The following is a 24,918-nucleotide window of genomic DNA, read 5'->3' on the forward strand; positions in this document are numbered from 1 at the left end:
AATGTCACATTCAAATTTGAGCTGGTGGTTTTAAATTAGAATTTGTGAATTTTGACTAAATAAACCCCCTGAAAATTGAAATTTACCATTCGAACCTTAGTAAATCAGCGCAATAGGATTGTTTTGCCACCAATATGGATTCATGCAGCTTAGTTCCTATCAAGGACAAGGTACTGTTTAATTATGACAAATAAAACAGAAATAATGAAAAAATATAAATATTTGTTGCCAATGAAGAATTTTGAAGATTGGCCTTCCAAGAGCTCCGGATTAGGGATTCTTTACCTGTGTATGGGTGGGGGCGGGGGAAGAGCTGTAATACTTTCCACTACATTGTTTAAAGTTAAATGGGGGTGATTTTAAAGGAAATTTGATGCAGAACCGCTATGACCTGCTTGATGCAATACTAACGCTATTAGAAAATATAGTGAGCGTAACGATGAGATTGTCTATTTCAAAATCTCATTTGGCCTGGATTAAAAAAAGCTATTAACATATGGATTTTTTATGATGTGCGCTATAGTCATTATAATGGTATAAATCATTTATCCACTGCAAACAGAAAGCATCATTAATAAGGACAGAGGCTAACAGCACACAGCATATTGAAATACAAAAGCTCCAAGCAGAGGATTTATGAAATATTTAAGCAGCAGTGACGCATGATTTACTCATAAAACTCCTGAGAGTATTTTAATACATCTCAAACTTTCTTCTGGTGGTAATTATTTGCCAGGGAATTATGTTGACTATTTAGCACCATCAGAGCACTATAACTATAAGATATATAGAATAACTTTTGCATTAAAGATGGCTAGAATAGCAGATCATTATCATATTTCTTTTTATAAGGCTTACATTTACTTTTATTTTTTATAGATGTTCAGTAAAATACATTTGTAATGTGCAACGTTAGTTTTAACGACAGTCAGATCCTTATTCAAACAAGAAAGAGCAGCTAATAACTGTCTGTGATACTGTTTAATATACTGCGGGGTTTAACTAGGGTTGCCACCTCTTTTCCTTGGGGAAACCGGGCAGAGGGCAGGCCAGATGACTTCAGGGCCATGAGGTGATGTTGGGGGGTGGACCGGATGACGTCATGAGCGGGGGGGTTACGTAGGGGGCGGGACAGATGACATGGGGTGGATGACATGTCCCGTCCGGATTTCCTAATGGGCAGCTCTTCCAAAAACCGGACTGTCCGGGTGAAATCCAGACAGGTGGCAACCCTGGGTTCAACCTTTTTATTTTCCCAACCCAAATGAACTATGTAATTAGATATAGGGGCAAATTTACTAATGGGCGAAGTGACTAACAATGGCGAAAATTCGCCAGCGTGACGTCATATGGTACTTTACTAACGGGCGCAGGCGTAACTTCGCTATCGAAAGACACTGATGCTGGCGCTCATTGGCACTCAATCGCCAGACGAAGTTGCGCTCTGGCGAAGGGACGTAACTGCGCAAATTCACTAAGATGATTACTGAACGTTACCTCTTGCGCCAGACTTTTCTTCGCCACCTCAGACCAGGCGAAGTGCAATAGAGTAGATAGGACTCAAAATCCTCAAAATCTGGTTAAACATGTTTCTAAGTCCCAAAAAACGCTAGCGTCTTTTCCTTTTTTCAGGGTGATAGGCTGCAAAAGACCTTAAATTATTTTTGGGGTAACCGGCTTCCCCCCTACATTTCCTAACAAATGGCACATAAACTATACACTGGGCTCATGTTTAGTGCATTATAACAACTCTATTTTCTTTTATTAAGCTTTCCTGGGCTTGTGTAGTGTAATGTATTTGCTTCAACGTATATGTCCATTCAACTTTAACTTCCCGCCGTATGCAAATTAACCAACGCTAGTGCAACTTCGCTCTGTTTGCCGAATTAACGCTAGCAAAACTTCGCCAGCGCTCGGTACCCTAGACGCAACTTTGCATCTTAGTGAATTAGCGTTGTCATAGCAAATTTTCATCTGGCGAAATTTTCGCCGCTTAGTAAATTTGCCCCATAGTGTTAAATATAAAAATAGTGTATAAATATATTAGTGTTTCCCTGTTAATATACTTCCCTCCTTCTCTTTTCCACGACAATGTAATTAAGAGTGCTGGATCAGATGTTAGCATAATAGAGCTGAAGCTGAATTCCTGGGTATCATCTTGACCACATGCTGCAAGTAACAGAGACTGGCATAGGAAGAGCTGATCTATGAGAGTCTGCAAATCTACTTACAAACAACAAAGAAGCACAGACACACTATGCCTGACAGTACATCTAGGGGCAGATTTATCAAGGGTCGAATTTCGAAGTAAAAAATACTTCGACATTCGACCATCAAATTTAAATACTTCGAATTCGGATATCGAATTCGAACTTCGAATTCGAACTTTTTTGATGGAATTTGGGTATTCTGCGGTCGAAGTAAAATTGTTCAATCAAACGATTAAATCCTTCGAATTGAACGATTCAACCGATTTTATTGTACGATCAAACGATTTTACTTCGACTTCAAAAAACTTAGAAAAATGCTGTAGAAGGTCCCCATAGGCTAACATAGCACTTCGGCAGGTTTAATTTAGCAAAGTATTGAAGTCGAAGTTTTTTTAAAGAGACAGTACTTCGATTATCAAATGGTCGAATATTCGAACTATTTTACTTTGAATCGAATTTGAAAGTCATAGTAGCCTATTCGATGGTTGTAGTATCCAAAAAATTATTTCGAAAATACTTTTTTAACTTCGAAAAATCACTCGAAAATTAGTAAATCTGCCCCTAGACTCTTTCCAACAATTACAGTGTTTTCACATTTGATGAATATTGTGATGAAATCAATATAAAATGCAAAGTGAATCATTTATGAAGTGAATCGAAATTGTGACCACCTTTGCCTTCCAATAAAGGCAAATGGATTATTACTTGCAATATGTGTCATTTGTACAATGTTCAAAAATATTATTTTGTTATTATGAGATGGACTTAATCTTTGCTCTCACATACTCTAAGATGCCTGGAGTTTAAAGGAACAGTAACACCAAAAGATTTAAGTGTTTTAAAGCAGTGAAAATACAGTATATTGAACTATTGCTTTGCACTGGTACAATTGTTGTGTTTGCTTCACAAACTCTACAGTAGTTCCTTAAACAAGCTGCTGTGTAGCAATGGGTCTCCCAGAAACTATAATGCATATATCTGTGTGTTATAGGGAGGTGGTTGACCCTTTACAGTGAGCACCAGTGTGGAATATTGTAAGGCCTTTTTTAAAATTTCATATGTGTCATACTGTTATAGTTCATAATAATTTTAAAGGGAATTGCTTAAATACAGGGAAATATTAGAGCCAGCTATATATATATATATATATATATATATATATATATATATATATATATATATATATATATATATATATATATAATCTTATCAGTGATGCCCAGAGAAAACTCTATCCACTACTGAATAAGGACCATGTGACTTAAAACATCATTCAACTTTAGTTTTTCAGAAATCTTTAAAAAAAAATCCACCTGCTGCATCTGAGAGGAATTTCGCCACATAAGGGGAATGGAAAACATATATGTACCTTATTAATACCTGGATTACTCATTATATTTATTTTATTTGTAACAAGAAAGTTAAGTATAGATGCAAATAATGTTCTACATCGTTTTAGACACAGTTGAGGGACCTGCACTACTTCTGGTCAAACATAGCAGCCATTGTCTCAAAAATGTCTTAAATCTCTCTAATGGGATAAGCAATATGGCAGCTTTCACTGCACATATAAACTCAAACATGCAGTAAATTACAGTTTTGTGGGTTGAATGAGGAACTCCTTATACTTAGCTGCCCTGTTAGGGGAAAGTTAGACCTAGCTTATACATTTGCTATAGTTCCCTTCAAATCTACACAAGACCCCCGTAGTATATAAACATTTGTATAGTAAACAATTCACAGCTCCCTGCACAATAGAGACTACATTACAGCTACTCCATTGACTTCCATAACACTAACTCCTCGGGAAGTAGCACAGGACAAATACAGCTGCTTTAGGTCTGCTGTGTTTTCTTCCTTGGACAGACAAAGGATGTCTTGTAGGGTTTAGGATTAAAGAAACACTTTACTGCCCCCAATTTATTGGGCAAGACCAGCTGCTGCACACTGCTGGGAAAAGCTCTGAAAGGGACCAATGTAATACAGAATCTTTCTGCAAACTTACCATCAGTTTTTCTATCCCAGTAAGGGCTTCGTGAGACTTCTTTACGTCCGATTCATACTCTGCAATGAAAATAGAACAAACAGCTTAAGTCTCCATTTACAGTCAGACTATTTAAGGAAACAATGCCAATATCATAACCCTAAATTACTATGAGCTACTTTTCCCAATCCTTGTAGCTCCCATTATAGTTTACCTATATTGAAGAACCTCAATCATAGGGAAGCAGGGAGCAAGCAACAGAGTTGTCCTCTGAATTTGGCAGGTTAAAAAATTATTTAATTTGATTTTTATAATACAACTATAATACCAACCTACACTGCTACTACAACACCCAAACGTTTTGTATTATTTGGTTCTCATTAGCCATCTTGGCATATCCATATTTTCTGGACTGTAGATATAATTCTTAAACAATGTGAAAGGCGCGTTTCTTAACACATAAGCCCTGTTTATATCACCCAGTTGTACACAGGGGAGGAGGAGGAGGACTTATTTTGGCACGGTGCATAGAAACGGATGATGAGACTTGGCACCTCCAGGTTCTTCACAGCAGTTGGACCTGATTATGTCCAGAGAAATCTGTCTCTAATTTGTTCCTCACACATATGCACAGCAACAATTTGTAAGAACAGTAACAGGTCTGTGCTGGGGAAGTTTCCCAAGAACTGAAATACTGCCCAACATGTCATGCATCTGTATTAATCGGGAGGCTACTCTTCTACTGCAAAAGTTATTTCGTAAGCTGCAAAGGAAGTTCAGTCCTGCACTGGCCAGTGGCCAATTATTTCTTTAGTCATGCTCAGCTGGAGATGGTATGCATGCGGCTGTACACAAAATACAGGCCATCCCAAAAAAACATTGCCCACCACTCTAAGAGAATGGACAAAATGAACTGCTGTAACACATTTCATAGGCAACCAATGTTGTACCTGAAGAACCCCAGAAAATGACTTCCAGTCCCCTGACAACCTCCCAAGGGTCAAAGGGGCTGGAGGCTGGTAATGGGTGGGCAACAGGGGACAGGGTGCAGCAGGACTAACACCCACCGGGATTTTTCCCGTTATCCCAATGTGCCAGTATGACTCTATAGGTAACCTACTTAAAGGGTACACATAAAACTATCACTTTAGCTTGCCACAAAAACCATATTTATACTTTGTATTCTAAAGAATTCCTGCACATATTTCAAAGCAACAGGACACATCCTTTAAGATATCTGTTATTCAAAGTATTATTCAAAGCACTGATACAGATAATAACTAAACTGGGCTGCACTACTGGTGTCACACAATCAGTAAAACGATGAGTTTGCAGTCAACTGATAAAATGTCCCACTGAGTCTTATTCTTATTATTATATATATTTCAACAACAATGATCATTTTAAGTGAATTTACAGGCCCCTATAAAAGCAGCAGCCAATCCTTTGCTCAGTGAAAGCTCAGTGAAAGCATCTGTATGTTCATTTATGATGAGGACAAATCACACAGTGCAGAAAAATGTTATTTAGGCAGAGAAAAGAAGTGGGTGAGGAAAATTCTATATACAAAGCAGCATCTAATCATGACAATAGCTCACTTGCCCAGCAGAGGGCACATGAGACCAACAATTCGCAATTGCATTGTAGATAAAAGATATCCCCAAACTTTACATTGAATTGTATTGTGAAAAAGAATCAACACAATTTGGACCATTGTCTGACAGATCTCCTGCTGTTGTCGAATTCTGGGAGTTGTAGTTCTCAAAAACTAAAAATGACAAATCAGCATGTTCCATGGGACATATACATACAGTATGGGGCTGATTCACTAAGGGTCGAATATCGAGGGTTAATTAACCCTCGCTATTCGACTAGGAATTGAAATCCTTCGACTTCGAATATCGAAGTCGGAGGATTTAGCGCAGATAATTCGATCGAACGATTAAATCCTTCGAATCGAACGTTTCGAAGGATTTAAATCCAACGATCGAAGGAATATCCTTCAATCAAAAAAAGTTAGCCAAGTCTATGGGGACCTTCCCCATAGGCTAACATTGACTTCGGTAGCTTTTAGATGCCGAACTAGGGGGTCAAAGTTTTTTTTAAAGAGACAGTACTTCGACTATCGAATGGTCGAATAGTCGAACGATTTTTACTACGAATCCTTCGATTCGAAGTCGTAGTCGTAGTTGAAGGTCGTAGTAGCCCATTCGATGGTCGAAGTAGCCCAAAAAAACCTTCGAAATTCGAAGTTTTTTTACTTCGAATCCTTCACTCGAAGTTAGTGAATCGGCCCCCAAGTATTAAATGTATTCATCCATGTTATTATACCATGGTATTACAGAACTGATTTCTTGATGGTTATTACAGTAATCTGGTCAAATCCTGTTAATGCCCACCCAGGGGGAAACTCACTGATCAAATAGCCCTTTTTTTTCAGCAGATGCTTCATATGCAAGTGAACAGGAACTCTGCTGCTCTATGGAACACTGTAGTACCATTACACAAATATGGGCAAGCACTCTGTTTAATGGCATTACAGGGTGCTATAGAGCGTTGCCTTTTCTGTGCCAGCCAATAGAAAGCAGCTGCCAGCTGGGAAGGTTTTTTGTGAGCCGTGATGCTCCCTGAGATGCCCTCAACAATCAGTGTGGCATTACATCAGCACCCACTCACATAGATACATACAAATAAGGAGTTACAAAAGAGGGTTCTCTTTATAGAGACAATGGTTTTTATATATTTAATGAAACATGTATGGAAAAATAAAGTGACTCCTCCTTCAACAGGATTATCTTTATACCCTACAGCGGTACTGTGGTTTTTCTTCCCCTGCTAGATTGCTCCCTTACATAAAACTTTATTGTATGACAGCAGTTTAGGATTATGTTTGTTTGTAGCTCAGAAGAGAGTGAATTAATAACCTCTGCAAAACAAAGATGTTACATAATGTTTTAGAATTGTATGAGCCAAAAGGAAAGCATCTCAACAGAGCCAGTATGATAGCATATATTGGTCTCGGGCAGCTAATAGTTTCCATACACCAAACCTTTTCCAAATTAGTTATCCGCAACCAAGCTGAGGCTATGCCAGTAAGGATTTCATAATCAGAATGAGTGAGCTTTTGCACTGCTGGGAAGTTAGAGTATGTGCCTGATGCTTTGCTCCTTAATCACTGACAGCTAACGTCTGTCTCTCTGGCTGCTGCAGCATGCCAATTCCCAGCATCCCTTGCCAACCACTGTCCCAACTGACTACAGCTTCCTTGCTTCAGGAAATAATTTATAGCCATTTCAAACGACATTTTCTTTAGAGTAAAGCAACGTATGTGAGATGCCTTGTTGCTTTGAAAATATTATAATTCTACCAACTGGCCCCACTGTGTACTGTTTCACTGGAATGTTTGGATAATATGTAACCACTACCCATAAAGTGTGTCTTGAAACGTTAGCAGCTGTGGAACATTCATGCAGTCAAACCGTACAACTACAGCTCCATACAGTACATCCCCGATGTCTGTGTTCGTGACCCTTATGGTAATGCTCAACCTCAGTCCACCCAGATTTCCACCGTTTGGGTAGGCCTCAAACTGCACTGCCCCAAGGACGTCTGAGGTCGTTATAATGACGCAGTTAAGAAATACCATACACACGAGGAATAAATACATTTCAGTATGGGTGACCTGCTGAATGTGTTTGGCATCTTTATGAAATTGTGATCTCCAGCAGTCAAAATTAGTTCAGGTTATATAGTGCGGTACGTTTTGAATTCCCTAATTTAGTCAGACAGAAAATGCCCAACACATCATCTATTGTTTTCATAATCCCCAACCGATCAGTATAATGTGTTTTTAACATACAGTATAAAAACACACACACAGACAGAATTATTGTTCTAGTGAAATAGAAAGTTTGCCATCCAAAAATGGGGTAGTTCTGGTAGGAGGTCATTCACGAGATGATGCAATTTGCTCTTTGATGTCATGCCGTTTTTGGCATGGGTTTTTGTTGGCACACAGCGTAGGAAACATACCATTCTTTTTTTTCCCCCTTTCTTTCTCTTTCCTAGACTTGCCGCATGCACAGCAGCCAGATGCAGGGAAAAGAGCAGAGTGTCGGACACAAAAATCTGGGACAGAGAATAACAATAGTGTGCCGAGACCACTCCTTAATTAAATGGCAAAAAGTCCAAAAAGTTTCCATGACAGATACAGACTGACCCACTCCACTTAGGCTGCAAAATGACATGCAAACATTGGCCGTGCACACTCACTGTGCCATTGTTATGCTAATAATGACATGCCAATAATTAGACAAAAATTTGTTCCAAGGGGAATGAATGAGAGAGAGAGAGAATAAAAAAGATGTCAAATGGGGCTGTTTTGTGTGTTTTAAAGCACATCATTTTAAATAGCCCAATCGGATGTTTGCTTTTAAATTTTAGCTGCAGCAGATCAGTAAAAATGTGTGAATGTCCCTACAAGTTACAAAAAGATAGAAACTGTTGCCTCTTTCATTACATCTTCATATTAAAGTGAAAGGAGAAGGACTACAGAAGCATAATTTCATTCTGTATTGAGATTTGAGAGCCTGTTAGATGTCTATATTTACAGTATCTGCATATGAGTTTTGGAATATAATCTTCTCTTATCTTCTAAACCTTAAAATATTTTTACCTGAGCCTGGGGGAGTAGATGTCATACTGGAATTCAGCTGTTTATACTCAGCCAATGGTGTGTGCACAATGGTGACAGGTGGTAGGTAGGCATGATTCTGGTATGCATACATAGATATGAGACAGTATTTGAAGGAATATCTGTCTTTATATAAAGAATATGATGTAACATTGTCTACTGACAGCATAATCTACCAACAGAGAATACAGAAACACTGCACAAAGGTAACAGGTCAAAAATTGTGGGAAGTCCTCGTCCATTTACTCAGAAACCACTTAAAGGAAATCTATACCCCTGAACAATGTAGGTCTCTATAAAAATATATATATATATATTGCATAAACAACTCATATGTAAAACCCTGCTTCATGTAAATAACATTTCTATAATAGTATACTTTTTAAGTAGTATGTGCGATCAAAAATAGAAAATTGCCATTTTAAGAAATAGGGACCACCCCCTGGGATCCTAGAATTTACAGTGCACACAAACAAACCATACATGTTAGGTCACATGAGCCAATTAACAGACAGAGTCCTGTCTTTTGCTTCCACACTTCTTCCTATTACAGATAGAGCTGCAGTATTTCTGGTCAGGTGATCTCTGAGGCAGCACAGAGAATATAAAAAAATATGGGCTCAAGGGAAAAGATGTAAAATTACTTAAATATATATTTGAGTTTGCCTTTTTCAGCAGGATTCGGCCAAATCCTTCTGCCCGCTGAACCAAATCCGAATTTGCATATGCACGTTAGGGGTGGACCTTTTGTCACAAAACAAGGAAGTAAAAGGTTTTCCCCTTCCCATCCCAAATTTTCATATGCAAATTAGGATTCCGGTTCGCTGGGGAACTGCAGTTCCCCTGTGCTTCTTAGGATGCGGCTGGGTGGCATGCAACCCCCAAAATTTTGCAGCCCTAGGCTCGTGCCTTTGAGGCCCCACCACAAATCCAGGCCTCATAGTTTTCCTTTAACCTGCCAATATACTTTTGGACTGTGGGAGTAAACTCGTGAAAGAAACGAGAGAACATACAAACAACTTGTTCTTGTTTGAACCAAACCTAGGACCCCACTTCTACTAAACATCAATACTAACTATTTACATCTTCAAAAGAAATATGGGACAAGATTTATTTTCAATGTAACTATCTACACTTACTATACACAACAGTATGGATAGTAGAACCATCCTCCAAAAGTTCCCAAATGACCGGGTTTTGGCTGAAATTCTCTGCTCTTAATTTTTCCATCAGTAATGTACAGTTTTGTGTGCCTGTGCTTAGTGGAGCACACTTTACATTATTTATTTGGGTTTACAGTATGTGTAATGTGCAAAGATGTGCTCCAATAAGGATCCTTGCCTAGATGAATCTCACTGTCATTATCTCCCATGACCAAGCCATACATTTTTTCAGTGCTTTATCTTTACTAAAGTGGATAATGCCAGTTCCACACTTAGCTGCTGGCTGCATCTTCTATGTATTGTATCAACAGCAACAAGCAATTCCTATGTAGTGACACAAGCACATCATCCCTACTATACAGCTGTCTGAAGAAGAGCTTAACTCCGTATGCTTCATTCTTCACTGCTCTTTTGATCTGAATGAAACACCTCAGTTCGTCTGATGGAACAAATTACAGCAATGCAAGTGAAATGCAATTACATCATCAAATTCACAAGGTTTAATAATCAACCCAAATTAGCACAATGTTAAGAGACAACCTGAGGCACTGATTTAGGATAAGGAACCTCTGTTTATGGTGGGAGTAGATAGCTTTAAGCATTCATTTTACTTGATATATTCTTAGTCTTTTTTTTTTTTTTTACTAATTTAACTTAGCAGCTCTCACATTTGGAATTTATATGTTTCCTGTGATTGTTTCAAGAGAATAACTGTGAAAATATAGTTGCCAAGGACAGTGACGATGACAACCAGAAAGCATTTTCAATTTCCAGACACCCCACGTCTTCTCTGAATGCATGTTTTGCAGTCTCATATTTTATATTAAGATAGAGCCATTATGACAGTTATGGGATCTATTATACAGATACCCATTATCCAAAAAGTTTCAAAAATGTAATTTCCCATAGTGTTCCATTTTCACAAACAGTTCTGCCTTTTTGCCTGGTTTGTCGTTTTCCCTGTAAATATAAGACACAATCATATAAATGTTCCTAACAAGGTTAGCATAAATCCATGTTAATAAAAATACAATCCACATGGGGGGGCTCAGACTGAGGGCCAGTTAGAGTAGGATATTAGCCATTTTCTTTCATAGATACTGGAAACCCATTTTGTAGAAAAAACCCTGTACCCCCCACCACACATAGACCTCCCCCCAGGCTAACTGCCCCTCGGGGAAATGCCCCATACTTTATACTTACCCCTCGTCGCAGATTCTGGCAGCGGACTTCACGGCATCCATGTTCTGGGTCCTCTGTAAACTGACAGGGAGATCGGCATTCTCCATCAATTTCAGCGTGCATTTATCAAAAACCGGCAAATTGCTCAAACTGCACATGCACAACATACCGATCTCCCAGTCAGCTTTCCGAGGAAGATGGATGCGTGAAGTCCACTGCCAGAATCTGCGACAAGGGTAAGTATAAAGTATGGGGCATTTCCCCAGGGGGCAGAAGGGAGGGGAGTCTACATGGGGTGGGGGGTACGGGGTTTTTGTCTACAAGGTTTCCTTCTCCTTTAAAGGTCAGATAGGATAAGATTCGGGATGAACCAGAAAGACATTATAAACTGTTGCATGCCTCCCAACATTTTGGAAATAAATTTGTTTTGACCACGCCAATTTTTGTGGCCACACCCCCTAATTACCATGTTCATTTTACAAAATTTGTCAGGTTATGAAAGTTTGAACATATTTCTGTGGGTTTTTTCAGTTTTGCTAATGAAAGTGAATTGCCCTTTAAGCCTTGAGTCTAACTTCTCCCAAGGCACCTTCCCCCTGACTTTTTTTCATAACAAGTAACTTAAATAGGTATTATTTACAGTAAACAGAAAAATCTCATGACATTTTGAAAGTCTGTATGTGACACAAAACCAGGATCCAAAAAATGAGTTGAAATCAATGACCCCAAACATGATTAATGGGTTCTGATGTCTAATTTTCCCCAAAAAAATGTTATGGCAACTAAAAACAGACTAATCTCTAACTGCCCATGACAAGCAGAACCAGTGAATACAAGACTCTAGATTGTAGAAGTTTCACATGAAGAAGTTTCATATACTGTAGAGCTTTCATAAACAGTCAGTTTATTGCTGTTCTTATTGGAGTTGGCAGTTGGCCTTGTTAACATTTGAACTTTTAGCATTGTAACTTGGATACACACACAGTCAGAAAAATAAGTACAATGAGGCCTTTTTAGCAAAATTTGAAAAGGTCAAAACTTTAATTTGTTTACAAATGTGTGTTTAAAATGTGCTTTTCACACATACACCTTTGATTTGCCAATTCGAACAACAGTAAATAGGCTGAATATCAAAGAATCTGATCACTGGTGGCACAACAATAATATCCAGTCGTAATCATCATAAACCATAGTTTGTGTAGATTAAAATGATAATAGGGTGACAATCCAACTTTCAGTACAGGTATGGGATACGTTATCCAGTAACCTGTTATTCAGAAAGCTCCGAATTACAGAAAGGTTGTCTCCCATACTGGTTGTCTCCATTTTATATAGATAATCCAAATATTTAAAAATAATGAACTTTTTCTCTTTAATAATAGAACAGTACCTCGTACTTAATCCAAACTAAAATATTGTTAATCCTTATTGGAAACAAAACCAGCCTATTGGGTTTATTTAATGTTTACATGATTTTCTAGTAGACTTAAGGTATGAAGATCCAAATTATTGAAAGATCTGTTATCTGGAAACCCCCAGATCCCGAGCATTCTGTCCCATACCTGTATAATATAACCGATTTATTGTAACAGCATAGTTTCTTTCTGTGTGTTTCTAAAGCAAAACAGAAATGTTTCATTTTGTTTTAACTCAATTGTGTTTCCAGACTACTATAGTTCATAAGGGCAGGATTCTTTCATTTTTGCACTGCATTATTGAGTGTTCAAAGCACCTACAATTTCCCAATGTGTTGTTACATTAAAAGGAAAAAATTCAACATGGAAAAGACAGACAAAAAGTTTTTATAGTGGAAAAGGTTGTGAGTGATTAACAGACTGCTGCAGCGTATAAGGTATGGAGAAGAACTGACTGCCAGCAAACCTTCAGCGAAATACATACCACTACTAACTGCCCTTACGGGAGTAATCAGAGAAGGCCTAAAGTAAGTTGCTCACATGTAATAATTGTTTCCACGCACGCGTTACTACGTGCAGAACTGGACTCCTTTTCATTACAGCTTGCAGTCAGAATATTGTATTGAAATGAGGAGAAAAAGGTCCCCTCTGTGATGTCTTAATATCAACAAGAAGAGCAAGGAAGGTCTGCAAACCAACCTACACTGGAAGTTCCTGTGAGCTGAGTCTCTAATTAATCCATCTCCTTATGACTTTGTAACGGAAGCAGCTAATCCCTTTGAAGCTCCCCAACAATAGGCACTTATTATTTGCCTCCTCTCAAGCAGAAAGACAGCAACAACTATGGACACTGGTAATGCCCAGCATTCGCCCTAACAGAGGATGAATATAAAGTTTTTTAAAAAATAGGTTGATGTGAGGGATAATTTATTATGAGATAGTGTAGGTGGTGGTATAGCTACATAGTTAAATCAGGTTGAAAAAAGACAAAGTCCATCAAGTTAAACCCCTCCAAATATAGCCAGGTGTTCCTTCCATCCCTTTCTCATTTATATGGTACAACTGATATGCCACACACATGTAATTTGTGCTGCTTTCAGGTTAACTATTTGTTGGTCAGGCATGACATAGAAACATAGCAAACAACATGTCTAGAATGTGCCTTTCACGTGCATAAAGAAAATCTTTGCCACCAGAGCAAAGAAAGGAAGGAAAACCCTTGCATGACTGCAACAGATTCCACCTCAAACACAGAGACTTCCAACTGGATGTGGTGTGTTTTGTCATGCCCCATTATGCCTCTGGCCATGACTCTGATCAGGCTCTGAACTCTTCCTAATGCTGTCTGTATCTGTACTTTTAGTCCTTTTTAGTTGGGGGGAGGTTAACAGCAATATGGGTGCAAATTCTGGTGTAGGTGTCTATGCTATTACTGCAAGTGACTGAGCAAGGGGGTCAAAATAGTGTGACTGTCAAATTCAAGTGCCTGACCAAACTGAATCAGAAACCTTTAAAATAACTTGACTTATATATATTCAAATTACGGTTCAGCCTCTGTTCAGTATTCTTCCGAATCTGAAAAAAGAAGTTTTGTGTATCCCTAGAGCAGTGATCCCCAACCAGTGGCTCGTGAGCAACAAGTTGATCTCCAACCCCTTGGATGTTGCTCTCAGTGGCCTCAAAGCATGTGCTTATTTTTGAATTCTTGGCTTACAGGAAGCTTTAGTTGCAAAAAAGCCATGTGTATTGCAAAATAGAGCTGCCTGTTGGCTGCAAGTCAACATAGAGGCTACAAAATAGCCAATCACAGCTAGGGTTGCCACCTGGCCGGTATTTTACCGGTTTGGCTGGTAAAAATGATGGTTGATCCCAATGTTACTAATAGGGAAAAAAGTTAAATATAAAGGAAGGTCGGGATTTTTTTCCAGAAAAGATGGCAACCCTAATCACAGCCCTTATTTCCAAGCCCCAGGAACTTTCTGCATCCTTATGTTGCTCTCCAACATTGTTTTACACTTGAACGTGACTCACGGGTAAAAATAGGTTGGGGACCCCTGCTCTAGAGTAAAAAAGAAGCATTAATTTTATATTAATATACATCTCAAAATACAGGACTGAGATATTGAAGCCAGTGTCGGACTGGGACACCAGGGGCCCACCCTAAAACCTTAGACTAGGGGCCCACCAAAGGACCTTAGACCAGGGGACCACTCTCAGTACTATTATTATTCTTCTCCTCACTCAACCTCTATTCTCCTAGTCTCTATTCTTTACATACTATAATCTAGTATTCCATATATGTAACCTCTTTGTTCTCAAAGAAATAGGAAATAGCCATGAAATAGGCCAAATCTTTAGCAGCTCAAGGGCCACCTGACACCAGGGCCCACAGGGAGTTTTCCTGGTATCCCGTGGGCCAGTCCGACACTGATTGAAGCAGTTCAAGTCAAAACCCCCGCAAGCCCTTATCTCCCTAATACATACCAAGTTTCTATGATGCTACACTCCTTTTGGGCCTTCTAACAAGTGCTGTCTATTGGGCCTGCTTATCAAATGCTTATGTATGTCTTAAAATTGCTTTCTGTTTATCCATTCCCTGCCTGGATTCCTTTTACTGCATCAGTTAATCATTGTGGCCTCTCCTTCTAGCTATCCCATCCTTCTGAAATATTCTAATAGAAAAACAGAAATAATACTGCTTCTTTCTGTAATAAATAATAAGAAATAACACTGCTCTAAACCGTGATCTGGAACTAATTTATAACCAGAAAGAAAAATATGACAGCGACACACAGGAGCTTTTGGTGGAGATTATAAAAGGTTGACTTACCATGCTTGACAATAAAAGGAATCAGTGAACTCACTTTAATACAATGTTATCACAAATAAAACTAATCTAAAGTTCAAGCAGTGGAGCATTTTCCCTGTGAATTCTGACTGTTTTCTTCTTTGAATACCAATCATTCCATTTGCCTAGCAGCTGTGATCCCTAATCCTTTTTAATAAGTGCAGCTTTCACAGCAACCTCAGAATATATCATTTATGAAACTTCTCTTCTCATAGGTCATAGGCAGAATTATTTTTTTGTCTTTTGTTTCATATGGAAAGTAGTATAAAGAGTTTTCTCTGGCAGGTACTGACTATTATTTAAAATTATGAAAAAAGGTGATCCCAGCAAAAACTGCAAATCAAAAATAAAATAGATCAGTCTGGCAGCTGCCAACTCTGACACCAACTAAAAAAACACTTTATTAAAATTAGTATAACTTTTAGAACCCCACTTCTGTATATGAGTTCTTAAGAAGCTTAACTGTCTACTACGGCAATAAGAAAGAAAAAGAAATCCTTATATTTTGGCGTTGAGCATATAGTCCATGTGTATATGGAGAGATGGTGCATTTAACAGAAAGAGAGGGCTGCTAAAGCAACACAGAAGAACTCAAATCAAAAGCATGCAAGTATGGAGGAGTATGGGGAGAAGAAAGAAAACACTAGGAAATGGGTTCCCTATTGCTTTAGACGAGAAACTGAACTATTTGAAGAAGAAGATATAGTTAAGTTGCACAGTATACCATTAACCACACATCAGAGGGTTCCAGAGAGAACAACCACAGCTCAGACTGAAGATCATAAGTTACTGGGTAGCCAAAACTTTATAAGATAAGTTTGCTTAATTTGTTGCCAGCTTTTATGGGACATTTAATGGACTTCTAACATCTGCCATTTATACCTTGGTGGAAAACATTCCATGAAGTAGCTGCAGCCTTTAGGCAACCCACCAGATATGTATTATTATAGTTTACTCATGGATTGAATTTGTTATCAAGAAAAGGTGGTTGTATCCATCTAAGATCTTTTTTTTCTGGGGACCTCTTGCTCAGTCAGAAAGTTCCCCAGTTGTTTCAATGGCTAATGATTTTTTAAGAGGGTTGCATAAAATGCTTAAGAGTGCCTAGTTTCCCAACCAAGGGTTTAGACAGTCCTACAACAAGTGTCTCCCTAGTGACACTGGACTAGTTCCATGGGGGCTCAAAGCTTGTATTATGCACTGCTGGACAACAGCTGGACACGGGCACTGCAGCATTAGATATCTCAATGTCAGACAAAATAACCGCCCATGCTGACCTGGCTTTAAAGGAGAAGGAAAGCTCCAAGTTTATTGCTAACAGATTAGCCACAATAGTGCAAGCTAGAACCCTATATTTATTCTAGAGAATGCTTTACTATACCTGAGTAAACAGCTCTAGACAAAGTCTGTTTGTTTAGGATAGAAGCTGCCATATAAGCTTGGTGTGACATCATTTCCTGCCTGAGTCTCTCCCTGCTGATTTACAGCTCTGAGCTCAGATTGCAGCAGGAATGGGAGGAGGGAGGGGGAGAGGAGCAAACTGAGCATGCTCCAGCCCTGCCCTGGAGGTTATGCTGAAAACAGGAAGTCTGATACAGAAGTCCATGTGTACACAATAAAAGGAAAGAAATGCTGTGTTTCTTTTGACAGAGGGTTACTTTGAGGGTTTACTGGTGTATTTATAAGACCTTTCTGATAAAGCTTACTTAATTTTAGCCTTCCCTTCTCCTTTAACATGAAGGAATTTGGTGTTGGATGATATGTTATCCTTCACAGGTAGGACTACTTATTGATCTTCTCCCCATAGGCTGCAGATCTGGTACTGCCCCTCTCACCCACCTGCAGAGCCAGGGGGAGCAGGATCACTAGTACAAACAGCACAATGGGTGAGGCAATTTTGTATTACAGAAGTTTTCCATTTGGAGATATAATGTTACCCATGTTGTGTTTTGAGAAAATACATTTTAGGCAGAAGTAAATGTTCTATAAGTTGGAGAACCCTTATCCAAAATGTAGCCTCCCTTGATTCAACACATCTGGCTAATGGATGCCTTCAGCATTGCATCATTACTCTGGGTAACACTCTATGTTGACAAACTCATATGAACTTTTAAGAAGCTTTGATTATTTGCATGAAATCACTGGTACAGGAACCACGCAGCTTTCTTTTGTTATTTCAAGACATACTACGATAATGTTACTCTACAAATGGCCTTACTGGAAAAATGAAGAAGGACAGTGACATCTAAAACTGTAGGTCAGAGAGTTCCACAGAAACCAATTAAACCAATTACATTTACCCACAACCTCACCCCCACCTCGTCCTTTAAATGCCTTTTTCATGCTAACTCACAAGAGATTATTAATGCTATGTCCAGCAATAAATTCTTCAGATAAAGCACTGCAGTGAGCTCTACTAACATCACTCTATAAATCAGGGAAAAACATACCTCCTTTTTGAAATGAGCTCATCCAGCTTATGTAGAAAAGTTGTGTAAATACTCCAAACACAAATGTATCATTTTTCACACAAACAATTATAAATATACATTTATATTTACATCTAAAAGTTCAGATACTGTTTATACATACATATGCCCAACTGAATGTCAACTTCAGCTAATGAAACACGTGCCCAATATATATTAAGTGCAAAAAGATGACAAAACTGTAAAATAAATCTTTAAATAGGATATTCTTTTATTTTTACATTACAGTAAAAATATTCGAAGGGAATAGCCACCTGTTTTTTATTTGCTTAAAATATGAAAATGTAACTTTCTAGTACAGGTATGGGATCCATTATCTGGAAACCCGTTATCCAAAAAGCTCAGAATTACAGGCTGCCTGCCATAGACTCCGTTATAATCAAATAATGCAGATTTTTAAAACTGATTTCCTTTTTCTCTGTAATAATAAACCAGTACCTTATACTTGATCCAAATTAATCTGTATTGGAAAAAAACAGCCTATTGGGTTTATTTAATGTTTACATGCTTTTCTAGTAGACAAAGTATGAAGATTCAAATTACAGAAAGATCTGTTATCCAGACAACCACAGGTCCCAGGCATTTAAGTAACAAGTCCTATACCTGTATGTATTAATAACAAGTTTAATATTATTTGAAATGGAGTTGCTAAGTAAAGCAAAAAAAGTAAATTAGTGAATACTGGAAAGTAGCTTTTCCTTCATTAAGAAAAAAAAAATTGGGAGGCAGGATTTTTATTTAAAAAACCCTAGAGTTTTTAATGGAAAAATGTACATTGATCTGTTTTGAGGATTTACATTTTCTTTCAACTGGACAACTCCCAGTGCCTATTCAATGTGAAGGGAAGTTACTTGTAACAACATAAGCTTGCTCCTTCAGCACTTATAGGGCACTGGCGTACAGGACACTCCTGCAAATAAATAAACATTAATAGTACATGTAAAAGAAGAAATTTTACGACTGGGGGGTTTGGATAAGCGGCTGTTCCCTAATTTTGTAAAGTAATTGATGGTACACACCACAATATAATAGTCACATAATTTAGGTGCTCACTGCAGGGGTCCCCTGTGAGATCCCCAAGAATTTTACAAAGTAAATAGGGGCACTCTATTAAAGTTTAATAATCCTTTATTTACATGTACCGTAGTTACCCAATTTGTTTCAACCAACCTAAAAAGGTGGGGGTCTTCATCAGGGACACAGACAAAATTGCAGGCCTGCTTTTTTGTCTGCCCTGTTCCCTAATTTGGATCACCAGGGCCGGAACAAGGGGTAGGCACATTGTGAACCTGCAGGGGGCAGGGAGGGAGAGTTGCTGAGCAGGGCAGGCAGTGAACTGATGGAGAGATTGAGGCAGAGTTGCTGGGCAGGCAGGATTGGTGGGGATGACTTGAGCGAGAGGCTGGCTGAGGAAAAAGTTGTTTAGGGGGTTGAGTGCAGATAATCACAAGGACTTGCCTTGGGCACCCTTCAGCATAGGCCCGGCTCTGTGGATCACCATAACTTAAGACTTCTAGATCAAGTACAAGGTACTATTTTATTATTACAGGGGAAAAGGTAATTTCTTTCTAAAATAACTTAAAATGCACAATGCAATATGGGTGATGACCTTCTCGTAATTCAAAGCTTTCAGGATATCAAGTTTCTGTATAAAGATAAGAGATGCCATACTATTCTAATATATATACTAATACTATACTAACAATGCAATGTGACATTTCTCTTCGAGATAATATAATGAAATAATGTAGGGCAGTGTGAAATGCACTAAAGACTGTGTTAGAATCCCCGGAGGTACATGGGGATAAAAACATGTTGGATCATGAGCAATAAGTGAGGAATGGCATGAAGTGTCTTGTTTACCTCTGCACAATTAAACATTCTCAAAATATCATTTCAGCAGTGCTCACATAATAGGGACCTTCACTCATTTTTCCAAAACTTGTGTGGAAAAACAAATGCAAAGCTGCAACAGGGACTGGTACTGCATATTTGTTTTTCCTTTTTGCTTTGCATCTTTTTTCAGCCAGATCTAGATATTCTAATACAGAATATATATTTTTTCACCGGTTATGTATGGGGCTCCCAGAGCACCACCTTTGGCAACTTGAGTGGGAAAATTTAATGACTTGCCAGAATCAGTTCAATATTTTTTACTAACCAAATGTCCTCAAATATTGTACCATGTGACTTCCAGCAAGTGGGCTACAATGCATATGGTGATAAGACTTAAAGTGATAATGTCATGGGAAAACATGTTTTTTTCAAAATGCATCAGTTTATAGTACTGCTCCAGCAGATTTCTGCACTGAAATCCATTTTTCAAAAGAGCAAACAGATTTTGTTACATTCAATTTTGAAATCTGACATGGGGCTAGACATTTTGTCAATTTCCCAGCTGCCTCCAGTCATGTGACTTGTGCTTTGATAAACCTCAATCACTCTTTACTGCTGTACTGCAAGTTGGAGTGATATCAACCCCCCCCAGCAGTCTAACAACAGAACAATGGTAAGGTAACCAGATAACAGCTCCCTAACACAAGATAACAGCTCCCTGGAAGATCTAAGAAAAGTACTTAATAGTAAAAACCAAGTCCCACTGAGACTGATTCAGTTACATTAAGTAGGAGAAATAACAGCCTGGCAGAAAGTAATTCCATCCTAAAGTGCAGGCACAAGTCACATGACTGGGGCAGTTGGGAAACTTACAAAACGTCTAGCCCCATGTCAGATTTCAAAATTGACTATAAAAAAATCTGTTTGCTTTTTTGAGAAATGGATTTCAGTGCAGAATTCTGCTGGAGCAGCATTATTAACTGATGTGTTTTGGAAAAAACATGTTTTTCCATGAAAGTATCCCTTTAAGCACTACAGCTATGGGATATCCAGAAAGCTTCAAATTACAGGAAGACCATCTCCCACAGACTATATTTTAAAGAGGTGGTTCACCTTTAAGTTAACGTTATAGAATGGGCAATTCTAAGCAACTTTTCAATTGGTCTAAGTTATTTATTTTTTTACAGTTTTTGAATTATTTGCCTTCTTCTTCTGAATCTTTCCAGCTTTCAAATGGACTTTGCTGACTCCATCTAAATACAAATGCTCTGTAGGGCTACAAATGTATTGTTATTGTTACTTTTTATTACTCATCTTTCTGTTAAGACCTTCTCCTATTCATATACCAGTCTCTTATTCAAATCAATGCATGGTTGCTATGGACCCTAGCAGCCAGACTGCTGAAATTACAAACTGGAGAGCTGCTGAATAAAAAGCTAAATAACTCACAAATAATTAAAAAAAAATAATAAAAATGAAAACCAATTCCAAATAGTCGCATATTATCACTCTCTACATCATTCTAAAAGGCAACTCAAACAACCCCTTTAAGTTTACTAAACAATAGTTTAAACATTAAATAATTTATAAATTACACATTATAAATAATAGGGTAATTTGGACCCTAGCTACTAGATTGCTTAAAATGTAGCTTGAAGAGCTGCTGAATAAAATGCTAAATAACTCAAAAACCACAAATAATAAAAAAATGAAAACCAATTGCAAATTATCTCAGAATATCACTCTCTATAACATACTAAAAGTTAACTCAAAGATGAACAACCTCTTTAATCAAATGATTCTAATTTTTAAAAGTTATTTTCTTTTTCCCTGTAATAACACAATAATACCTTTTTTTTTTTATCCTAACTGAAATATAATTAATTCTCACTGGAGGCAAAATAATCCTATTGGGTGTATTTACTGTTCAAATGATTTTTAAGTAGACTTAAATTATGAAAACCCAAATTACAGAAATATCCCTTATCCAGAAAACTCCAGGTCCAGACTAGTCTGGACAGATCTGCATCATTCGCCTCTTTCTGGCAAAAAGACAGGTGTGTGTGTGGGGGGCCCTGAGGCAGCAGCCCCAGTGGGCCCCAGGTCCGACCTGAGTCTGGATAACAGGTCCCATACCTGTACAAAGAATAAAGCTCTCAATGCTACACATCACCTTTTGATTTTTTCTACCAGTCTATTTCTATCACAAGTAATATTCCTCTGAATATGCTCCCCATCTTCTTTTCTGCAGCGGGATAGTAAATGCTCTGAATTGCTGTCAGTGACTTTTGCTTAGAGAATTTCTTACAATATATATATAAATGTATACATAGTGAGAGCTGTCTGATACCACCCAACATTTTAAAAATAGAAAGAGGGACCAAAATTTTTTTTGGACAATGACCTTTTATGGCCACACACCCTAAATAGCATGTCCATTTTACAAATTTGACTGGTTATGAAAGTTTGAACACATTTCTGAGGGATTTAGGGTCAGGTTTTATGTGTTTTACTAATGAAGGAGAAACGGCCCTTTAAGCTGCAAGTCACAGTTTCCCTAAGAGACCTGCTTACTTTAAATTGTTAAATACAAGTTCTTCCTAAATGAGTACTTAGGGGTACAATTATTGAACTTGTGCCCTTATTGAACTTGTGCCCTGGACCTACAGCATATTTCCAATATGAAATTCAGTATACAAGGCTGATAAGTAATAATTCAGATTCACTTTACATTCTGCCTTTAAAACTAATGAATTAGCAGCCTAGTAGCATCAGCTTTTTTGGCTTCACTTTGTGCAAATGTTTTGATGATTTCTAATGACCCCTATGCTTAGTTCCTCAACAGCAGCCCAGACCAAAAGACGGTGTAACAAGATCAGAACATGATCAATAGCAACTATGGTCAAATTTAAAAGCATTACTTTCTGTTGTAGAGCTACTGAACCGCTGATTAGTAGGATATATAGTGAATAAAGTACCCCCTCTTGTAAAATATAAGGATATTATAAGTTACCGAGGAGTTTCATGACCATATAAAAAGACGAGGCGGAAGGCCGAGTGTTTTTATACAGGTCATGGAACTCCGAGGTAACTTCTAATATCCTCATATTTTACAACTGGAGGTACTTTATTTATTATAATACACAAGTTTTAGTGAGTCATGTCACAGAAATGACATCAGAACTCACCGTTTATAACTGATGACATCAGAACTCACCGTTTATAAGGATATAATTTACAGGATATTCATGGCTTTTGTGTATTATAAGAATATAAATACAGGGTTGATAGCTTTGCTTCTGTTAAACCTATGAATGTATATTATAATGACCATTAGTTATCTAACAAAGGTTAAAAACCTATTCGTAGCACTCACAGGCACTCACCCCCTAATATTCAAAGACAGACATATACAATAAAACTCAGATGTTACATTTTCCAGGGGGCTGCATCAAAACAACCATTATTATGGGAAAGTGTAAAATCAGGGGGGGGGCTGTAATGTAATAAGAAAACAAACTTTAGGGAATATATGGCAAACAGTGAATAGAGAAGAATTGTACACAGTTCTGTTCATTTGCATAAGAGTTCTAGCATTAGAGTTCTAGCAAACTGTAGATAATTATCTTAAAAGGCTAATTGACCTTAATGTTTAATTTTCCCAGTTTATTTGTCTAATAAAAATAGTATTGCCCCATAGCATAAATAAATGGGACCTCCTTACCAACTATTCACTGATCAATAGCCTCACAAATATTGGCCATTTCAGATAAAGCTTTCAGGACAAATACAGATTAAAAAATACCAGTTGAGTTTCAGGGATTATTTCCTAGACTATTATATTATTTTCTTTAGTTAAGGAACATAAAGCAAAGCACCAAATAACTACCTGAAGAGAAGGTGCCATGAATTATAACCTATGGTGCCTGATAAATGTAATTTCTACAATGGGTTTTTAAAAGAAAAAACATCAAAACGTTTTTTTTTTGTGGTAAAACTGTCAATTCTTATTTAAAAGTAATCTGAACCTGGAGTTGCTAAAATCATTGCCTATAAAGTAGATCTCTGAAGTCCCATTCAAAAAGGAATTCTTTGTCTGTAGGCAGAGACATTCCAATCCCTATGAAGAAAGGTAGCGCTCAGGCAAGAACAAAGGCCACTTCTGTAAAGGCTGTGCAGGTGTGTGCCCTTACATTTTATTGACTGGCCTTGTAGTACAGGTACAGAACCCACCAGAATTGAGCTGTGGCCTAAATGTACACAAACGCATACGGTTACACACCAAAGTTCATTTGACAAATAAACCTAAAGGCCACAGCTACATGGTTCTCAGTCAACCCCTCAGGGTAAGAAATTATGCTTGGAATCTGCCACATTCCCAAAAAAGTACTTTAAAGGAATATATTCATTATTAATAGATTATATATGCCAGCTCAGTCACTAGCTAAATCTCCAACCCAATCTGTACCTTTCATTTCCAGTGTATTTTTTTTACATGGTCTTTGTAACAACGCAGAAATCGGTGCCGGTTTCATGCCCTGCTCTACTAATGCATCATGTTTCCATCTTTTATTCAGGCTAAAAGTGATCCAGGTGTGTGTCAACATACCCACTTATTTGTCAGCTTTTGGAAATGATGGTATAATATTGCAACCTCGTTCAATGCAGTGAAACAAAAGGATGTGGGTGGGATTGAACAGTAGTACATGGAGATTGTAGGCACTTTTGGAAAGTATGGGACCTGTCAGAAAGAATGCTTGGGACCTGGGGTTTTCCGGATAACAGAGCTTCACTTAATTTGGATATTCATACTTGAATAACTACTAATAATAATTTAAACATTAAATTAATCTAATTGGATGGGTTTGCATCCAATAAGGATTAATTATATCTTAGTTTGGATCAAGTACAAGGTACTGTTTTATTATTATGGAGTCTATGAGAGATGGCCTTCCCGAAATTTAGAGCTTTCTGGATAGCAGGTTCCCATACCTGTATATACCACGTGTACCTACCAGGAAGTTTCAGCAAGGCACATGCCCCCAGCCTGTCCTTTCAGTAATTTCCGACCTCTTAACCTGGCACCATTTTGATGGCA

At 37.9% G+C, this 24,918-nt stretch overlaps 1 protein-coding gene across 2 annotated transcripts in view; it reads right to left on the reverse strand.

Annotated features, from left to right (window-relative positions):
- Positions 1-24,918, reverse strand: part of fndc3b.S (fibronectin type III domain containing 3B S homeolog) — a 190,444-nt gene that overhangs the window by 62,531 nt on the left and 102,995 nt on the right. For both annotated transcript variants that reach the window (XM_018265699.2, XM_018265698.2), the window contains exon 7: positions 4,216-4,274. In XM_018265699.2, the coding sequence (XP_018121188.1) occupies positions 4,216-4,274 (59 nt within the window). The remainder of the gene's footprint in view (positions 1-4,215; positions 4,275-24,918) is intronic.

Source organism: Xenopus laevis, chromosome 5S (genome assembly GCF_017654675.1).
Source record: "Xenopus laevis strain J_2021 chromosome 5S, Xenopus_laevis_v10.1, whole genome shotgun sequence".
Classification (NCBI taxonomy): Eukaryota; Metazoa; Chordata; class Amphibia; order Anura; family Pipidae; genus Xenopus; species Xenopus laevis.